Below are 18888 nucleotides of genomic sequence, written 5' to 3'. Positions count from 1 at the left end.
TAGATAGATAGATAGATAGATAGATAGATAGATAGATAGATAGATAGATAGATAGATAGATAGATAGATAGATAGATAGATAGATAGATAGATAGATGACTTTAAATTGCTTAAGAAGCCATTTTATATCACTTATTTATTTTATTTACAAGGGGATTTTAACCTAGGAGCTCTGACGTGCAGTTTGGTTGTAAATTCAAAACAAACCTATGGGCGGAGCCATTATTTATATAAAAACGCACCTGTCCAAATAATGATCATCAAGCATGAAAATACGCGCATTATCTATTTTTTTTTTTACTTCTGTTTTTTTCATTACTTCTGCTATTCAGAAAACAGTAGCTTTACAAACTGATTTTCATGGCCACCGAATCCAAATACTGCGATAAAATGACGCCCGGAAGCAACGAGATTCACGTCCAATGAAAGCTCGGGACCTTCTTTGAGCGATGAGGCATGTGGCCAATCGTGTCGCTGTATTGGTTGACATACTGACAAACGTTGCAGCTGTAGTGGGGGAGGGGGTCGTCGAAGTTGGCGGAACCGCCATCTTGAAAAGTACAGTCCGAAGATCTACCTTTTGGCGCCTGCTAGAATCACTTTTGAACACATTATTTTCCTTTCTGGAATATAATATTGTTTCCAGATTCGTACTGGTAAGGTCAAAGGCTAATGGCGGGATAAGCTACATGCTCAAGATTTGTCGTTTCCAGCTGCCAGTCGGTAGGTGTACTCTCTGCCTTACAGACGATTAGCCAGCAGCCTTCATAAAACCGGCTATCGTTGGCTGGCTAACACAAAACATGTTTTGCAGTCTTATCACCTTATGGATTATTAGATCAAGTTTCACAGTTCTAACAAATGCAGGTGCACCGTCATCACATAGTAATAGTAACATGCATACGGAAAACGTAATTAGATGAAATGTTTTAACTTGGAAGCTCCATAGCTCGCTGACATCGGCTAACTGGACATTCTTCCTCTACCTTATTTAGGAGAGGCTAGCATACTGTAGTCTGTTTCACTAGCTTGTTAGCACGAGCCGGTTTTACTTTCACTGTACCGACTGGGTTCATTTAGCTTTACAAGAAGTTACTCTGCCATTAGCACCGTATACTAGATGTCGGAAATATGTAGCAAAACTAATAGGAAGTATAAACTCTTTGCTATGACTGGCTGCTCTTCCTACTGCGTTAGCGGCAGCGAAGTGTAAGTAACGGTCTTCAATTGTGACTGCTGTTGCCTGTATGTGCATATCGGCGTTATCATCCTGCTGATTCTTTAACTCGGGGTTGAAAAGGGAAATGAGATGATCCGTTTAGGTGTAAGTAATTAACGTGAAGCGGATGTTGTTCGCTTCAGGTCAGATTGAGAACATGTACGCCGGTAAACAGGGTTGGTTAAAATTTGATTAGAGCACGGTCAAGAAGTCTGGGTTTGCTTTGGTTCACTTCATAAAACCATTGAAAGAATTGTCTGAGAGGTTTTGTTCTGTTGAGTACTTTGGACCCGGTAAAATCTTTTATTTTACTGATTCCAAGAGTACCAAGTAAGATATATTTGTGGGATATAAGATATCAGAAATGTGGACTTTTGTGTTGGCTGTTATTGTCCTGCTGTGTGGTGTTTTGTTTACAGCCTGTTGTAGCCCAATGACCATAGTGGTTGAGAGAACATGGGGTGTTATATTTATTGTGAACATGTTTACATTCCATTTAATTTAAAGACTGTGGAGATGGATCCTTGTATTTTTAAGATTTCCAGATGCTGTAGGTGGCGGAGAAAATTAATGATCAATTTCCATTACTATTTAATAGTATATGATTAATAAAAACCAATTTATCATGTTGTTGAAGTAACAGAGTCTATCATCTGACTCTGATTCCATATCTTCTTTTCTGAATTGCTTTGTTAGGCCTGTCCAGCATCTGTCCTTCTGCCCATCCAGCTGTCTCTCCTGGAATGGGACACAACTTCCAAAGACTAGGACAAATCTCTTTTTAACCTGAGCTCCGTAGTCTGGACTCTGATATATTTACAGGTAGGCAGAACTGCTTACCGTTACGTGACCTCTGTGCTAGTTAACACTTCTTAAAGATGCACCAGTCAGAATTTTGTTCCTTTTTTGCCTATTAATTTAACAAATATTGCATGTTATTTGTGTTGCACTTTGTATATATAGAAGCAGCTGCATTCAGTAACTTTAAAATGTGGGGAAGCTTTAATATGAAGATAGTTTTTAGCAAATTCTGGTGTTATCTAGTAGTTATAATTTAGGAATTATAAAAATAGCAGTCAAATGTATTTTCTACCCTTTGTTTTATGCGTGGCTGCTGTTTGTTTCTGGGTGCAGAGGTATTGTCACACCATGTGTATTAAAGTGTAGTCACTGTAAAACAGGTCTTTGCTATTATTTTAAAACAGAAAATGTTTTATGGCGTTGATATTTTAAACCGGCTTTAGCCTCTAATGTTGGGGATAAGCTTGGCTAGCATTAAAGAAACAGCAGTCAGTGTGGATTGGTTAGCATTTCCACTGGTCGCTGGGTCGGAAGAGGGCAGTGCACTGGACAGGTGGCCACTCCATCACCGGGCAACACAGGACAGACAGCTTCATGCATGCGCTGATACCTGAAGGCACTTTAGAGTGGCTGATTGCCTCAGAAGCAGGAGTACCTGATGAGAACTGTCATGCACCAGGAGAACAAAAAGACCACAGGGTGGGAGTCAAACCCAAGACCTACTAAAAAAGCAGTTCTAATAGTTGTTTACTGCTACATGTAAATCATGTGGTAGAAAACAGAAATATCTGTTAAACAGCTTCTTCTGACTGCCTGCATTTGAACATGGCTTACCTCACAGTAAGGGCATCCACACCATAAGGTCTTGTTGTTACCATGGGACCTGCTAGCTTACTAGGGTACATGCGCTTGTAAAGCTGCTCAGATTTATTTACGATCATTCTCTTGGTGGATGTGGGATGGTATAGTCAAGCTAACAGGCTCTTCAATTTCTGCTGTGTTTCACATAGTTACAGTCAAGAGTTAGACCAAAGCCTTATATTGATGATGAGTGAGTAGCAGCTGTACATGCACTGTCAGTGTCACATCTTAGACTGAAACAAGACTCAGTCTAAGATGTTACTCAGTGAAGACAAACCATTGCACATCAGTATAGTGACAGTCACCAAGGTTTGTAGTCAGCTCAGACTGTCTGACTTTTCTGACCTGACACACAGCAGGTCAGTAAAAGGGGTTGTTGCAAAGTTTTTGAGCTGAAGATGAGTTAAATATTGTTTTATAGATGCTTTCCTTGAAGGATGAAGGTAACGGCTCAATTCAATGCTATGAAGACTGAAGCAGATTTACGTCATTCTCTTTATCTTTTAGTTAGTTATGAGAACCTGACTAACTTAAAGTGGCTTCTTTATTTTGGATAAGCTGGCACCAAAAAACAAAATTGACATGAACTACAAGGAGACTGTCAGAATTCATATATGTCCAAAAGCTTTTAAGAATTAGAAATTGAAGTACAGAGGCAACTTTGTAGAAACAGTAAAGTGATGTTCCCTTGGACATAATCACTCAGACTTCTGGAAGGAAACATTATGGGTTGACTGAAGTACAAACCTGGAGAAAGGTCATACCGAGGGCCAAAAAGTAAGGCAAAGTGTCATGTGTTTTTATGGAAATTGGTTTTTTCTTATTTCCCTTTAAAGGAGTGTGGATGTTCCATCACAGAAGCCATGCAACTGTTTTCTGCGACAGCTTCCCCTGCTTTCTGTCAGATGCAGTCTGAAGTAAATCTGCTCAGGAGAAAGATGACAGAAGTTTAAGATCATCAAAGGAAGAGCCTTTTTTTCTCAGGAGGGCCAAGCTCAGTTATAATATCATTCTTCTGTTCAGTATAGGCTGTTGTAGATGATTATTTTAGTAATCTATTGATTATTCTCATAATCAAGTAATTTAATTAAAAAATATATAATAAAATAAAACATTGGTAAATTCTTCCATAACATCAATATATTTGTGAATCCCTAACAATTTTCAGTAACACTTTATTTGAAGTGAAATTTTGCGTTAATTGGCAAGTAACACTGACACAGACTGGTAAATGACACTTTAATGCAAAGGTGGCACTTTTAATTGACTTTTAAAGCAACTTTGCATTAAAAGTGTAGAATGATACTTCCTGCCAACATTCATAAACATTCATGAAGACTTCTTTGTGTTCATGACAGCTGCTGTCATGTCATATTTATCAGTGTTGTGTCAGTCTTATGCACATCCCTTCAAATAAAGTGTTACTCAATTTTCTGCAGCTTAGAAAATTATCCTGTAACAAAAATGGCAAGTTTTTAAGGTAGCCTGGAAAAATAATCACACAAAAATCTGAAATGATATTAAATTTAATAGTAAAGATGATGAAGCAGCAGACTGACATAGATACTTAAAATACTCTTGTCTTCAGTTTCCATAATCATTTTCAGTCAACTTAATACATGATTACATCCTTTGTAAGGCCATTTATAGTTTTTGTGCTGTTCCTGGAGTGGCAGATCTTTGGCACCTTCGTCACACACAGAAACACACCTGCCAGCTATGTGGATGTTTTCAGCTAATTCAGTCTGGTCTGTCTTTAGATCCACCATGTTTTGGAAATTTGACCTCCACACCACATCCCACATTGACACACTCCTGGAGAAGGAGGACGTGACCCTGACAGAAGTCATGGATGAGGATGACGTCCTGCAGGAGTGCAAGGCTCAGAACCACAAGCTGGTGGATTTCCTCCTGAGAGCGCAGTGCATGGAGGACCTGGTCACCTTCATCACACAGGAGCCCAATGCTGATGTAGAGGAAAAGGTTAAATACAAGTAAGAGCATGGTTCAGAACTGCCTTCTGGAAAAAGAATAACACTGTTTTTGATGTTTTTTAATCTTTCTGTTGAAAACATTGAAGAGTTTATAATGTAGAAGACATAATTTGAAACAAGTGAGTGAAGTCATCAATAGAGATTGTGGGTTGCTGTTCCTGGAGTGAAATACTGTCGGCATGAATCGATCAGTAAAGAAAACTTTGTCATGAGTCTAAAGGGCAACATTTGTCTCATAGGTATCCCAACATATCATGCGAGCTGCTGACATCAGATGTGAGCCAAATCAATGACAGACTGGGAGAAGATGAGATGTTGCTGATGAAACTGTATGGTTTCCTGAAGAACGATCCACCGCTGAACCCCCTCCTAGCCAGTTTTTTCTCCAAAGTGCTGTCTATTCTTATAGGACGCAAGCCTGAACAGGTATGTCTGGGAAAATACTCAGTGGAAATTAGTAGTAGCACTTGTTAGGGTTGTGCCAATCAGTCGGCCATTGATCATTGTCGGCCGATCTCCGTGAAAAAGTATATGTTGGGTGTTTGCCAATCACTGTCTTTTGTTACCGACCACATGCATGTCCTGCTTGGCGGCCTGCAGATGCCCATTCTGCAGCAGATCTCCTTTTTCCTTCAAGCTGCGTAAGAGTGGCAGCAAATCCTAAGCAAAGTTGTGTGGAACGTTTGTGCTGCCCGTGAGAGTGATGTGAAGCTGTGAGATGGAAAAATACCTCGATTTCAAAATGCATCAGCACAACAAATTTAATACGATATTTAAAAAACAAATATTTAACATAGTGTGGTAAATTAAAGACAGAGGAGTTAAAGTGCCTCACAATCACCAATGTGAACATGTCAATCAGTAGGCTGAGCAAAATGATCATTAAGTTTATGTGACTGGATGACCAACCCGTGTCACTGTTGGACGGCCTCTGCTGAGACACAACCACCATTTAAGCTCCACAGACAGCGGATCCTTAAAGCTGCAGCATGTCACTAATATTTTTTTTCAAATAAAAAGCTTTTTTTTTTTTTCTTTTTTTCTTTTTTTTTTTTTACATATGACATAGTGACATTTTTAATACCCAACATGAGACAGTTAATTTGTTCATGCACAAAACAATTGGCCATGTTTTCATTTGGGGGATTTATGATAGTTTATTTTAATGTAACCTGCATTTTTCTTTTTTCTTTACATTATTTGGTATAGGCAGTGTTGTGAGATTTATTTGACTTTCTGTATAATTCAGGTCGTTGAGCCTGACTGTTTTCAGTCTGTTAAATATTGTAACTGATATAAGGTTTTTCAGTCGTCCTTTTGACTGCATGGCTGTTGCATTGTGCCTGCAAGATTTTTTTTTTCACGTTTTTGTATAAATTAGTTTATTTATTTATTTTTTTAATGGTTCCTTTTGCTAGATCACATAACCAATTGTGTTTTTAACAAAATGAAACAATGAATAGCCAATACATGTGATTGGTATCGGTGATCAGTGATCAGTATCTCTTTTGGCAGCATAAAACCTGACTGAAGCATCTCTAGTAGTACCAGTTGTACCAGTAGTACTAGTTAGTAAAAGGAAGCTCTGCTGATTGCATCGAGTCACTGGCTGTCAGCAGTCCCTCGTTCTGAACAAGCATGTGGTGAGAGTGGAAAGAACTCAGTCATTTCTATCAGGAAGTGAGATCCAGCAGAACCAGACCATGCGATATAATCGACCGGGCCTTTGAGAGGTCAGAGCGTACACACACAGTAACTCTGGACCTGGAGTACTTTCTATGTTAAAGAGAAGTCTCAGCTTTAGCAGTGGCCCCAATGCTCTCTGAGAGAAACACCTGGACTCTGAGTCAGGATGAAATACTCTACCTTGTTACAGCAGTGGCTATTCTAGAAGCAACGCTAAGATATGAATAACTGAAAGAAATCCTCTGAATGTCTTTTTTCTGTTTAGAGTTCCAGACTCCTGATGGTATCATTGTGAATTTCTCTTCTGTTTTTAACAGATAGTGAATTTTCTAAGGAAGAGGGATGACTTTGTTGATCTGATGATAAAACACATCGGGACGTCTGCCATCATGGACCTGCTGCTCAGAATGCTCACATGCATTGAACCCCAGCAGCTACGGCATGATGTTCTTAATGTGGGTAACGGCACCATGCTCACCAAGCTTTGCTGACATTCATCACTGTCTTTCTCATTCAAATGTCAGAAATCTGTAACAGATAATCTGTTTCTCTGAAGGCAACTCTTAAGATTTTTTGTGTAATAATGCAACACCCTGTTTACCGTCTTGCCTTCCAGTGGCTGAATGAGGAGAAAGTGATTCAGAGGTTGGTTGACATGGTCCAGCCTTCTCAAGATGAAGATGTGAGTGTTTTAAGAGTAATTTGGCCTTGCCTTTACTTGACCTCTTCTTCACACTGACCAGATTTTGTTGTCGACACAGAGACACTCCAACGCCTCCCAGTCTTTATGTGAAATCATCAGATTGAGCAGAGACCAGATGTTTCAGGTCCAGGGCTGCTCTGAGCCCGATCCTCTTCTGGCTACGCTAGAGAAGTATACTGCTACATTTGCATCTTATAAAACTAAACTTGTTTTGTTGGTTGATAACTCTTTATGGATCTGTGAATATGACATTAAAGGCTGAAGTGAAACTTGAATAACTCGGTTGCCAGTTTCACTCCTAATGAAAGTTGATGTTCAGACCCCAGATCATCAGAACCAGAGTTTGCTCAGTGGTTTTTATCATTTCCTTCTAATTCATGGATCTAACCTTTTAATGTTTAAATATGTTGAGCTCATCCCTGGAGAAGTTCCCAGCAGGGTAAGGCTAGCTGTAAGCCACGCCCCTCTGATGATGTCATCATGGCGGGGCCTTTGCTCTCAGTAGTTTCTAAAAGGATGAAGTGACTCATTCTGGGAGTTTGTAGCTGCTTGTTTGTTTCACTATGATGTGAAAAGAGTTTTAGGTTGCTAGGGAAACCCAGATTGGTTCCATTTCATCCTTATATTGTTTATATCATCATGTAAAGTTTTAAGACCTAAAATTCATTTATTTGCTTCTTGGTAGATGTTTTCTTCTTTGTTCTTATTTCAGTCTGTTTTAGACTTTCAGTTCCTTGTGATGTTTCTGGTGAGCTCAAGACCTCCTCTCACATCTCCCTGTTGGTCCTCTTCTTTCTCAGGCAGGAAACGGTGGAGCAGCTGCTCTCAAATATTTTTGAGAAGGACAAAAATGAGTCTGCTATAGTTAGTGTCATCCAGATCCTGCTCACATTGTTTGAGACCAGGAGACCAGCGTATGTTCTGTTCAATATCTTCAAGTTGACTTTGTGTTGGTGATGGTCGTGTGACAGCCAGTTGAATAAAATCTGCCGCTGCACTTCGTAGGTTCGAGGGTCACATGGAATGCCCTCCTGGGATGTCCCACCCCTCATTCTCAGTCAACCACAGCATCCTGGAGGCTGTGAGACCCCGCCTCAAAGATTTCCACCAGCTGCTGCTCGAACCCCCAAAGGTAAAACCTTTTCCTCACCCTGAAGGGTTTGGACTATCAGGTTGATCATGCTGTTGAGTGTAGTTGTACATGCTGAACAGTGTTTGCTCTCCATCATTAGAAGAATGTGCTGAAGACAACGTGGGGGGTCCTGGACCCACCAGTGGGCAACACCAGGCTCAATGTGGTCAGACTGGTGGCCAGTCTGCTGCAGTGCAACACTCACAGCATCATTGCAGAACTCATAAACCTCAACACGCTGGGAGTCATATTGGTGAGTACCAGCTGCTACACCAAGGCATGTCTCGATATCAAATTTTGCCAGACGATAAATTGTCCCAGAACTTATTGTGATAAACGATAATATTGTTTTGAGGCAATTTTCAAGTAGTACAGTAATAATAATAACAGAAGAACAATGCAAGACCACTTTCTCAAAGATCAATAAACTAAAATTCTAATGAACATTTAAACATTGAAACTGAAAGACATTTTAGATATCCAAAATAAAACAAAACAGAAACAACAACAAAAAAATAATAATTAAGAAGTCTCTGTGGACAGAATTGTCTGTCAACAAAGGGATAGTTGAGACCAAAGCAGAAAACTGAAGACCAGTTTTGGTAGAAAGAGAGAAAAAAAGAGAGGGTATCCTAACCCTAACAATAAATCAAGCAAATGAAAATTATTGAGTTCGTTTTGGTTTATCATGTGATTAATTTATTCATTGTTTATTGTGACAGGCCTAACTACACCATTCCATTCTGTTACTTTATTTTAATGCACTGATTATTATGAAACTCCCTCCAGATGGAATCTTGCATGAGTACAGACTACAACAGTTGACTGTAGAGTGCAGGTGTTAAGCTCTCTGTTTTAGGAGAGCTTACCCAGCAGCAGCTTTGTTGTCTTCAGTAAAGTTTCCATCACTTCGTTTAGTGCTTTATAAAACAGTGGCCTCATATCATTCATTGCTGAACAGCTTGTCTGTTTCTTTCTGTTCTTTTTAACAGGATATGTATTTCAAATACATTTGGAACAACTTCCTCCATATTCAGGTGGAAATCTGCACAGCAATGATTCTGGCTATGCCTCCAGCTCCGGCAGAGCCGCAGCCAGACGGGGAGCAGGGCGGCGCAGCAGAGAGCGCCCTCATCAGACATGTAAGGCTCACTTAATGACAGGGAGCCTTCAGCTGATTACTATCCTGAATACACTTGTTTTCTCCTATTGTTCCACATTAAATGTCTTAATTAAGGAAAACATAAGCAGAGATTTTACATGTTCACAGCTGTGTGTAGATGTGCCCAATTAATTTTTATTGGGTTTAGTTTCTTTCGACATCTTCCACCAAACTAATGGATCAGTTCTTATTAGAAACAGTGAAACTAATGTTTCAGATCTTTTAATAATAAATTAAGTAAAGTAGTGATGCATAACATGTCGGCATCACTATCAGCCGATGTTAGTCATGTTTTAACAAATCAGTCTTTTTAACAAATTGGCCAGGTCATGTGACAGATGGTGATGCCACTCAGACGCTCTAAATGAAATCACTACAGGATTGTGGCCAACACCAGCAGGCTGGTGGTGGGCAGGTGGAGCTGGAATTGAACCAAAGACCCACTGATTCCGGGACAAACTCCTGCCACCGTCATCCCAGTGATAATTATGGGATGTTTACCTGAAGCAGAAAAGCAATGTAGACGGTGTGATCACTTTTACATGTCTAGAAAGTCTAGAAAAAAAAATACAATATCAGTAAATATCTTATTGGTTTAACAGCAGTATTAATATCAGATATCTGCCCATTTGGTGTCCTTAATATAAACATACTGTTGAAACTGGCATCCCATATCTGAACAGTAAAAGTTCTGTGTTTTTTCAGAGAGGCTACTTTTAACAATTTGATTAGACTTGTAACTAGAATAGAGTCCTAGTTCAGGACTCTATTCCTGGGGTTTTCCTGTTTGTTGGACGCACTCTTTGTGTTTGTTGTTGTTTTTCATAATTTCTTCTCAATGTCTGTTTTTTTCCTCCTCCAGCTGTTTCAAGCCTGTCAGCTGATCCAAAGAATCGTAGATGCCTGGCGCTCCAATGAGAAAGAGCAGTAGGTTTTTCCTGTTTGACGCCACAGACGTTCTGCTTGCACGATGGTCTGTTGGTGTTGGATAACTCTGCTGCTGTTGGTGTATTTCAGATCAGAGGGCGGTCGACGACGAGGTTACATGGGCCATCTGACCAGAATAGCCAATTCCATTGTTCATAACAGTGACAAAGGTCCTAATGGCCCACAGATACAGGGGCTCATCTCTGGTAAGGAGTGGTTTTAGTTGTGGTGTTTATGACTAGCATTGATACTATATTTAAATATGACTGTATAGTCTTCATACAGCTGAAACTTCTCAGTTTTACTTGCTAAATTGAGCAAAAATTACATAATTTTTACTTGAAGAGTAAAAATTATGAAGAGTTACTTGATGTCTTGTGAGCAAATGTAGCTTACAGCTGGACCAGGACTTTACTTTGTGCTCTTAGGTTCATCTGGAGATTTTTAAAGAATTTTTTGGCACTCGAGCTTTTATTGATGGCTAGCAGAAGGAGAAGGACAAAGATGGCCACTAAATGTCTCAGGACTGTCATGTGGAGGACCATTACCTCCATATATGGGGTGCTGCTGTACTACTACACCATACTACACAGACATTTGGTGTTATTGGTGTCCTGTGGTGGTGCAGGGGTTAAGCACAACTCGCATAAGGAGGCCTTAGTCCTCAATGAAGCTGTCGCAAGTTCAATTCCCGGCCTGGTGACCTTTGCCACATGTTTTCCCCCTTCTCCCCTTACCCACTTTCCTGTCAATTCACTATTAAATAAAGGCCACTTGAGCCAATAAAACCCTTAACAAATTTGGTGTTATTAAATGTGATTGGCAGTAAATATTGACTTTTTATTGAAAACAGGCTTTACAATGTGATTTTATTTTGAAGTTCTCAGACATCATGAGAATTAGATGAAATTTTTAAAATCTGACAGCCTTATGGTTGCTGATGGAGGTGATGGGATTGACTTTACTTTGTATTGCTTATGATGTGTGTTCCAGAGCTTCCCACAGAGGACAGAGAGAACTGGGAGGCCTTCATTTCTGGGCAGCTTGCTGACACAAACAAAAGAAACACTGTTGACCTGGTGAGTTACTAGATAAATTTTGCCTCTCTGAGGGATTTTACTTCAACCTTCATGTCTCCAGTCATAAAGTGACCAGAGCCTTATTGTTTTATGTTTTTAGGTGAACACTCATCACATCCATTCTTCCAGCGATGATGAGGTAGACTTTAAAGATGGTGGCTTTCACCAGGATTCTTCACTTCAACAAGTAAGACACTCAAATGTAGCCACAATGCAGACCTGGGTGATTGAATTCTTCAGAAATAGTTTAAAATCGTTTATAACAATAACAATTCAATCACTACTAGCTTTGCTTTAAATTGGTTAGAACTGAATGAAACTAAGCTTCCACTAATTGTGTGAATGTGACCTCTTCAGCTGAGTGAAACAGATTTGTGAACAGTTTCAGCCAGGTGAGCCGGTGACAATCCCTGCAGCACAGCGTCGCCTCCGACCGCTTGGCTCCATGTGAGAGGCAGGATCATAGAGGGAAACCGTGGGAACCGTTTTTCACATTTCATTTAGAAATGATTTATTGTCAAATTAATGCATGTGCTTCATTGTTTAATCACAACAGTGACGTTCCTGCCTGAAATATTCTCAGATCACATCGTGTTTTATCGATAGGGTTTTCTTCCAGTACTGTTGATCAGACTTGTGGTGCCGTCACAGGCCTGCATGTTGCATAACCTCACCACTGGATGGAGGTTCAGACCATGTTTGATGTGAAAATGACAGCTTTTGCTTATTATGAACTCCCATAAAAATGATTTCGCATCTTCATCTAATTCACAAGGGAATTTAGTTTTTCTTAATCTTCCTGAAATAAAGATGCACGAACGTGGTCAGTCCTATGAATAAAACTGTTTCCTTCTTGTTGCCATTTGTTTCTGGAGAGAGGAGCGTGGCCATGTGATGGTGATAGTGATGCAGCAAAAGATTGTGGGAAGTTTACCTGAAGCAGAGAAGCCGCAGTGAAGTCAACATTGTGAACATGTTTTTTTTTCCAATTTGTTGAAAGAGTACTGAAATATATTATAATGATAAATATTGATTGTCTGCCATCACATTAATATGAATATCAGATATCGATGTTGGAACAAGGCTGCTGGAAACCGTTTTTCTATCTCAGCCGGGTTGTTACAGCCCAGCTCTGAACGCTCAGCGGTGCCGCTGCTTGCTCAGGTCATTGGTGTTTGTTTTTTATCTGATTATTCCTGATCTGTTCATCAGGCTAATGTTCTGTTTCCAAGTGAAACAGCTGGAATGAAGCTAGGCTCTTGTTGAGCTTTGGTTTTGGATCAAAAGTCGCTTCCACTGTTGAAAGGACAGTGGTGAGGTTCGAAGCTCTTGTCCTGCTGTTGAAAGATGCTGCAGGAAAGGATGAAACAATCCTGGTGATCAGGAAGAGATTTTAAACATTCTGATATTTCAGACATATTGAGATGAAGCCCAGGTTGGTGATGTCTTCCAGAAGTCCTTCACTTCTATGTGGATTGTCACATGCTCACCTGTTTGGGAGTGTGTGTAATGTCTAACAGAAAACACAAGGTGATGCTCTCTGTTGTGAAATCATCTAAGCTCTGACTGGCTGAACATGGTAAACACTGACCCTTCACTTCCATGGAAATTAGACCCCATTTATTTCTAGTTCATCCTAAACTCACACAGCATGAAGAGCTGCTGACCTTTCTACATTTAGAAAGGTCAGTATCATGCAGCCTAAAGCCTCAAACATCAGAGCCTTTTTTAAATCTTTTTTTTTTTTAGATCTATTTGGAAGCAAGTTGTCATTCTTGAGGTTTGATCAGAACCTCACACTGCAGCATCAGGAAGCCCCTGCTTGCAGAGCTGAGATGATTTCCAAAGCATCACCTGCCTTTCCAGTCACTTCACTCAGAGTAACAGCTTCAGGTGGAATAGATAGTTGAATTGTGCATTTGTGTTTTAACCAGAATTGTGATACATTTGTAACGTTTTGTACTGCAACTAATGCCTAGCTGTGTGTAGAGCCAAGACTATATCATTATCATTGGTCCTGGGTCTTGCCAGGCCTTTTCTGATTATCAGATGCAACAAATGACGTCCAATTTTATTGAGCAGTTCGGCTTCAATGACGAAGAGTTTGCTGACCAGGATGATGTTGTGGAGTAAGTATGCATCTTGCATTAATATAACTGTCTATGACACAAAAGGCAATATAAAGCTGGTGGATTGCATATATTCCTGCACTGTTGACTATTGCATTCATTTATTTGTCACAAGTACAAAACATTTTAACTTATTTTGGATTTGAATTAGGAAAATGGAGGTTGAAATTCATCCATTTCTCCTTCCTCTGAACAAGGCCGCAGCTTCAGCGGTTCATGGAAAACCAATCATTATCCACCTCAGCTTGTTGTCTTTTGCCGACTGTAGCCTGATTTTCCCGTTTCAGGGGAAGTTGCTTTGGGTCCATGTAATCCTAAGCAGTGGTATAAAGGCTTGTGGGGAGAGCTGGCAGCTGATTGGTGCTTTAAGAACACTTGCTTCTCTTCAGATGGGGAATATCTGCCTGAAGTCTGTTTCTGTCTTCTGCTCGGCATAATCAACAGTTCAAAAGCTGGTGGGGGTTTTAGAAATGAGTGACGATTTGGTGAAATGCTCTCTAAATTAATAGAAATATGTCAGAAACAAAGTTCAGATCTTGTGTCTTTTTCATAGAAATATTGCTCAATATATTTGCAAGCTTCTAAAAAGTGAGTTCCTGTGGAAACAAACATCCAGCTGTAAAAACTCCAGTGTTTGGAGGAAGCAGTTTGTTACCGTACCGTTCATGGCATTCATGTTTTAGTGAATTTAGTTTCTGACTTAAGTTGATTCTTACTGGCTGATTTTTCCACCGATCCAACTCAATCATGTCAGTTTGTCACTTTAATAAATATTGGGTCATCTTTTCTGCTTAATTCAGAATCTTTGTGGAGAGATGCAAACATTATTTATTTCTGTATTCCATCAAACATGAATGTCCATGAATGAATATAACCAGCCTAACATCACAGGATGTTCTGACAATCCAGATCAGCTGATTTCTGATCGGTATCAGAAGCTCTGGAAACCACGACCCCCACACAGTCTGAAGCAGATTTTATCCAAATAAGTGTTTGAGAACAGTCAGACATGTTGCTTATAGGTTCCACAGAACCTGAATCCTGACTGTACACATCGGTACAAAGTCTCCATTCCAGGCAGTTGAAACCTGTTAACTTTACACCTCTGCTTTTACTACTACAGAACAGGACTGTCTTTCCACTGCAGTTTTAAAAAGTTTAATCTCTAGTTTATTAAATTACCGCTTCAGTTATGGAGTTTTTGCAGCTTTGTTTCTGCCATAACTTGCAACCTTAATCACTGTTATTATTTAAATCTCCATGTAAAGTGATTTTTCTCTCCCTTCCATTGTGGAGTAGCCAGAGGTTCATGTTTCTGTGAGACTGATTGGTTATCAGTGATCAGTGGAAGCAGCAGTAGTTCTGTAGTTGCTGCTGCCTGGTTCAGACACTTGTGTGATTGAGGAAGTTTCTTCGTCTGGTGGTGTTCTGCACGAAACAAGTTTATCCACATATGTTGAACCTGAACTTCTGTTTACACACTTTGTAATGTGTTACCATGGCGATGCCTAAAAACTATAGCTAAACTCATGTTTTTCTTCATCTTGCAGTATTCCATTTGATAGAATATCAGACATCAACTTTTCCCTGAATACAAATGAAAGTGTAAGTACTAAATATTGATCCTAAAAATGTAAAATCTATAATGAATCTAAGAGAAAAAGGCTTTTGTTTTCGTTTTTCTACATGTCTTATTCTATGTTTACACCACAGGTCCATATGTGACCCATATCTGTCCTCAGTGTTCAGACCATGTGTATGGCCTGAATAGCAAAAACAGTTTTTTCTAAAATTAGGGTTCCAAATGACAGACATATGTCATGTTTCAGAGCAGCCGGAGACTTAGCAGTGTTTTCTCTCTGTGTGAGACAGAAACCAGCAGATCAGACAGAAACCAGCACGACTGATGACTGGAATGCTGCTCTATTTAATAACAGCATGCTCACCTTATTGCATGCGTGTCATGTTAACATTAGTGTGCTGCTTCCAGTCACTGGAGTCTCTCCTTTCAGTCAAGTGTTGCTTCACTACAGTAAATACTGTTGCTGGCAATTTTACTAAAACAAATTTATTTGTAAAGCACTTAAAAAAACACCAACACAAAATGCTGCACATCATGTAACACAGGAAAACACTTCTGTAAATACATACACACTTCATATTAATCTCACACCAGGTCAAAGGCCAAGGAATACAAATGTTTTTGATTACATCACCTGAAAATTAATGCATACACTGAGGTGTGCAGCGTCTGCACTTATTTCCACAGGCAGCAGCCCGTGTGTTGTCGTGACAACTTCTGTACTTCACGGCTGCAGATTGGTTGTGCTGGAGTCTGATCTCAAGTTATGAATGAAAACCATTAAAGCAATATTGTTGTCAGGAAAAGATCTGAGTCAAGCTTTCAGAACTGCTTGTGGTTCATTCACGAAACGCCTCTAGCCCGGCTGAGTTTGTTCCAGTTAAAGAAAACTAAAGTACAGCAGCCCAGTAACAGTCATCATCTTTAACCCCCGATGCTGTTCTGCTGCTAAAGCTTTCTGAACATGTGCAGTGGTTCTAACTAGGGCTGTTGTAAACAAATATTTTAGTAATCGAGTAATCTATCGATTATTCTTACAATTAATCGGGTAATCGGATAAAATCAAGATAAAATAAAACATTGGGAAATCTAACATAACGGCAGTATTATCGCATATCAATATCAGTCCAATTTTCCACATTTGAGCTTCTCTAACAATTACTTTTCTGTAGTTTAGAAAATTAATTTGTAAAAATAATAGCTCACTTTAAGTTATCCTGAAGAAAAGCTATACAAAAATCTGTTTACATATTCAATGTAATAATAAAGAGGCAGACTCACAAATAGCCTGCCTATATGTGAGGAGGTTATTATAAAAAAAAGTCTATTCTCCAGCTTTTGGTTTATGTATTCATCTTCTGTCAGTTTAATAGATGAACTCTCACCTTGCCCAGCCATTTATAGCCATTTATTGTGTTCATGTTAGCGATGGGATTTGACACGGTCTGCTTTCGTCACACACAGAAACACATCTCCCAGGTATGTAACATCACGATGCTCTTCGCCACCCATTTGTTGCGACTGGGATGAAATTTATTTTCTGGTATTTTCAGTAAAGCTACGCATCTAAAGCAAAGCTGCCCGCAGTGTTCAGTCTATCCGCTCACCGTGTAAATAATCTCGCCATTCGCTCTGAACCAGCAGCTCAGTGAGGAGAAAAGCTGCCGTATTCCAAGCATTGCTCCCGTCATTTTAAGGATGTTTATTGGTCCCCCGAAAAATAACAAAAACCCGGACGTTATCATGAATCAGTAAAATCCTCCAAGGCTGAACTTGAAAACTGGACGTTATGCTGCTAACACTTAGCTTTCATCAACAACACAGGCGGAAGAGAGAGCGCGGCGGAACGCAAATGACGGCCTGGCCGGAACACGGTGTGCTAAATAATTAAACATAATTTATCGAGGCTTCGAGGCAAATAAATTTTCCTCGAGGAATTTTAATAATTGAGGTACTCTAGTCACTCGAGGAATCTTTTCAGCCCTAGTTCTAACCCTGCAGTGTGTGTGTGTTTCCCCAGGCTAATATAGCCTTGTTTGAGGCACGCTGTAAGGAGAAAATCCAGCAGTTTGAAGATGCTGGTTCAGATGAAGAGGACATCTGGAATGAAAAAGATGTCACCTTTGCTCCAGAGGCACAGAGACGTCCGAGGTGAGTCAGCGGCTGGAGGGAGGGCATTGGTCTGAAAATAGTTTTAGCTAAGCTTGAAAAGCAACAACTCTGATTAAACAGAGGGAAAGAGTGAGTGATCTCGTCACAATGTGATGGCTGAAGCATTCATCAGCTCACCTCCAGATGATCAAGCAAAAAGTGGCCTGTAAGCCTGTGTGTGCAGCTTCAGTGGTTTTCTGACTCTGCGTGTGTGCGCATGTGTTCAGGAGTTCAGGCAGCACCGACAGTGAGGAGAGCACAGACTCAGAGGAAGAGGACTCAAAGAGAGATCCGTTTGAACCCTGTAACCCCGGCTCTGATGACCGTATGGAGGTGGACACAGGTTGGTGTAGCAGCACACACACACACACACACACACAGAGTCGGGTGGTTTGGCTGTGTTCCCTTCGTTGATGCTAAAATGTAAACTGTAATTTCCTGACGGTTTTAGGTAGCATCATTGCTACACAGACACATCCTGCTCTGTCTGACTGATTGTGTTTCCGTCTGAAGCGCCAGTGTGGACGGCCAGCTTTGACGACGTTCCCATGGAGACGGGTTCAGGTGCAGCTGCAGCCTCCAGCCCCAGCACCCCTGATGCATCCTCTCCTTTGTCTTCTACCACAGCAGCTCCCCCAGAGGCGGCCTGGAACTCGTCTCCTGCCGCAGCAGTGCCCGGCACTGAGACGGGCTGGGCAGACTTCTCCAGCTTCTCTCCCGTCTGGTATGGCAGCCTAACGGCTGTGCTCCACATCTGGCTGCAGCACTCACTTTACCACCTGCAAACATGGAAGAGTTCTTAACAGAAATGTCTGTTTTTCAGTCCCAAAGACCCTCTAAGGTGCAACTCTCCCGTTGCTATGGAAACCAGCGTGGAAACGATAGACCCTCTGGGGGTCAATGCGCCGATGCGTCCTGACGGTGAGTTGTGGATGTCAGAGAGTGTTTGCTCCTGCTTCGTTAACTGATATTAGAACCAGCCAAGCTGATTGGCTCCTGCTGCGTCTCCAGAATGTGATGGTTGGTTGGGCGCTGACGTGGCTCCGCCCTCGTCCTCCTCGTCTACAGACTGTGGCAGGGCGGTGGCGGCGGACGAGTCATCGTGCTTGGAGCAGCGCAGCATCACAGAGACGGTCATCAATGGCTCCATGAAGGAAACCGTCAGCCTCACTGTTGATGCCAAGACTGAGACAGCCGTTTTCAAGAGGTCCGCCTTCCAGGCACACACACATACACACAACCATTACATCTTCTAATACAGTGTTTCTCAACCTTTTTTGTGCCAGCGCCCCCCTTAGCCCTTATCCAGTTCCCTCACCGCCCCCCACCAAAGAATTTGCAGGCTACTTTGCACTGACCATTATTTTATCATTAATATTACTATCACTATTGTAGATGTTTTGATTTTTATGCTTGTTTCTGTATTTATCAAAGATAATTTCCCATAAACAAAAAAGCCCTG

At 40.7% G+C, this 18888-nt stretch overlaps 1 protein-coding gene across 7 annotated transcripts in view; it reads left to right on the top strand.

The window, feature by feature from the left end:
- Positions 1–506: 506 nt before the first annotated feature.
- The window catches only part of ppp6r3 (protein phosphatase 6, regulatory subunit 3), a 28841-nt gene continuing 10459 nt past the window's right edge, over positions 507–18888 (top strand). For 2 of the 7 annotated variants that reach the window (XM_007541499.2, XM_007541497.2), the window contains exons 1-22: positions 507–723; positions 1916–2041; positions 4642–4875; positions 5115–5301; positions 6879–7016; positions 7178–7243; positions 7323–7435; positions 8065–8178; positions 8270–8396; positions 8497–8649; positions 9389–9538; positions 10421–10485; positions 10576–10691; positions 11479–11564; positions 11665–11751; positions 13647–13693; positions 15244–15298; positions 17296–17426; positions 17654–17769; positions 17940–18150; positions 18250–18347; positions 18438–18633. In XM_007541499.2, the coding sequence (XP_007541561.1) occupies positions 4649–4875; positions 5115–5301; positions 6879–7016; positions 7178–7243; positions 7323–7435; positions 8065–8178; positions 8270–8396; positions 8497–8649; positions 9389–9538; positions 10421–10485; positions 10576–10691; positions 11479–11564; positions 11665–11751; positions 13647–13693; positions 15244–15298; positions 17296–17426; positions 17654–17769; positions 17940–18150; positions 18250–18347; positions 18438–18633 (2483 nt within the window). In that variant the 5' untranslated portion in view covers positions 507–723; positions 1916–2041; positions 4642–4648. Of the gene's footprint in view, positions 724–1915; positions 2042–4641; positions 4876–5114; positions 5302–6878; positions 7017–7177; positions 7244–7322; positions 7436–8064; positions 8179–8269; positions 8397–8496; positions 8650–9388; positions 9539–10420; positions 10486–10575; positions 10692–11478; positions 11565–11664; positions 11752–13595; positions 13694–15243; positions 15299–17295; positions 17427–17653; positions 17770–17939; positions 18151–18249; positions 18348–18437; positions 18677–18888 lie in introns of all 7 variants that reach the window. The other 5 variants (XM_007541496.2, XM_007541493.2, XM_007541501.2 and 2 more) reach the window with 4 other exon arrangements.

This window comes from Poecilia formosa, unplaced genomic scaffold, assembly GCF_000485575.1.
Source record: "Poecilia formosa unplaced genomic scaffold, Poecilia_formosa-5.1.2 Scaffold612, whole genome shotgun sequence".
Taxonomy (NCBI): Eukaryota; Metazoa; Chordata; class Actinopteri; order Cyprinodontiformes; family Poeciliidae; genus Poecilia; species Poecilia formosa.
Note: the sequence above shows the minus strand (reverse complement) of the source record. Positions and strands in the feature narration are given on the sequence as shown.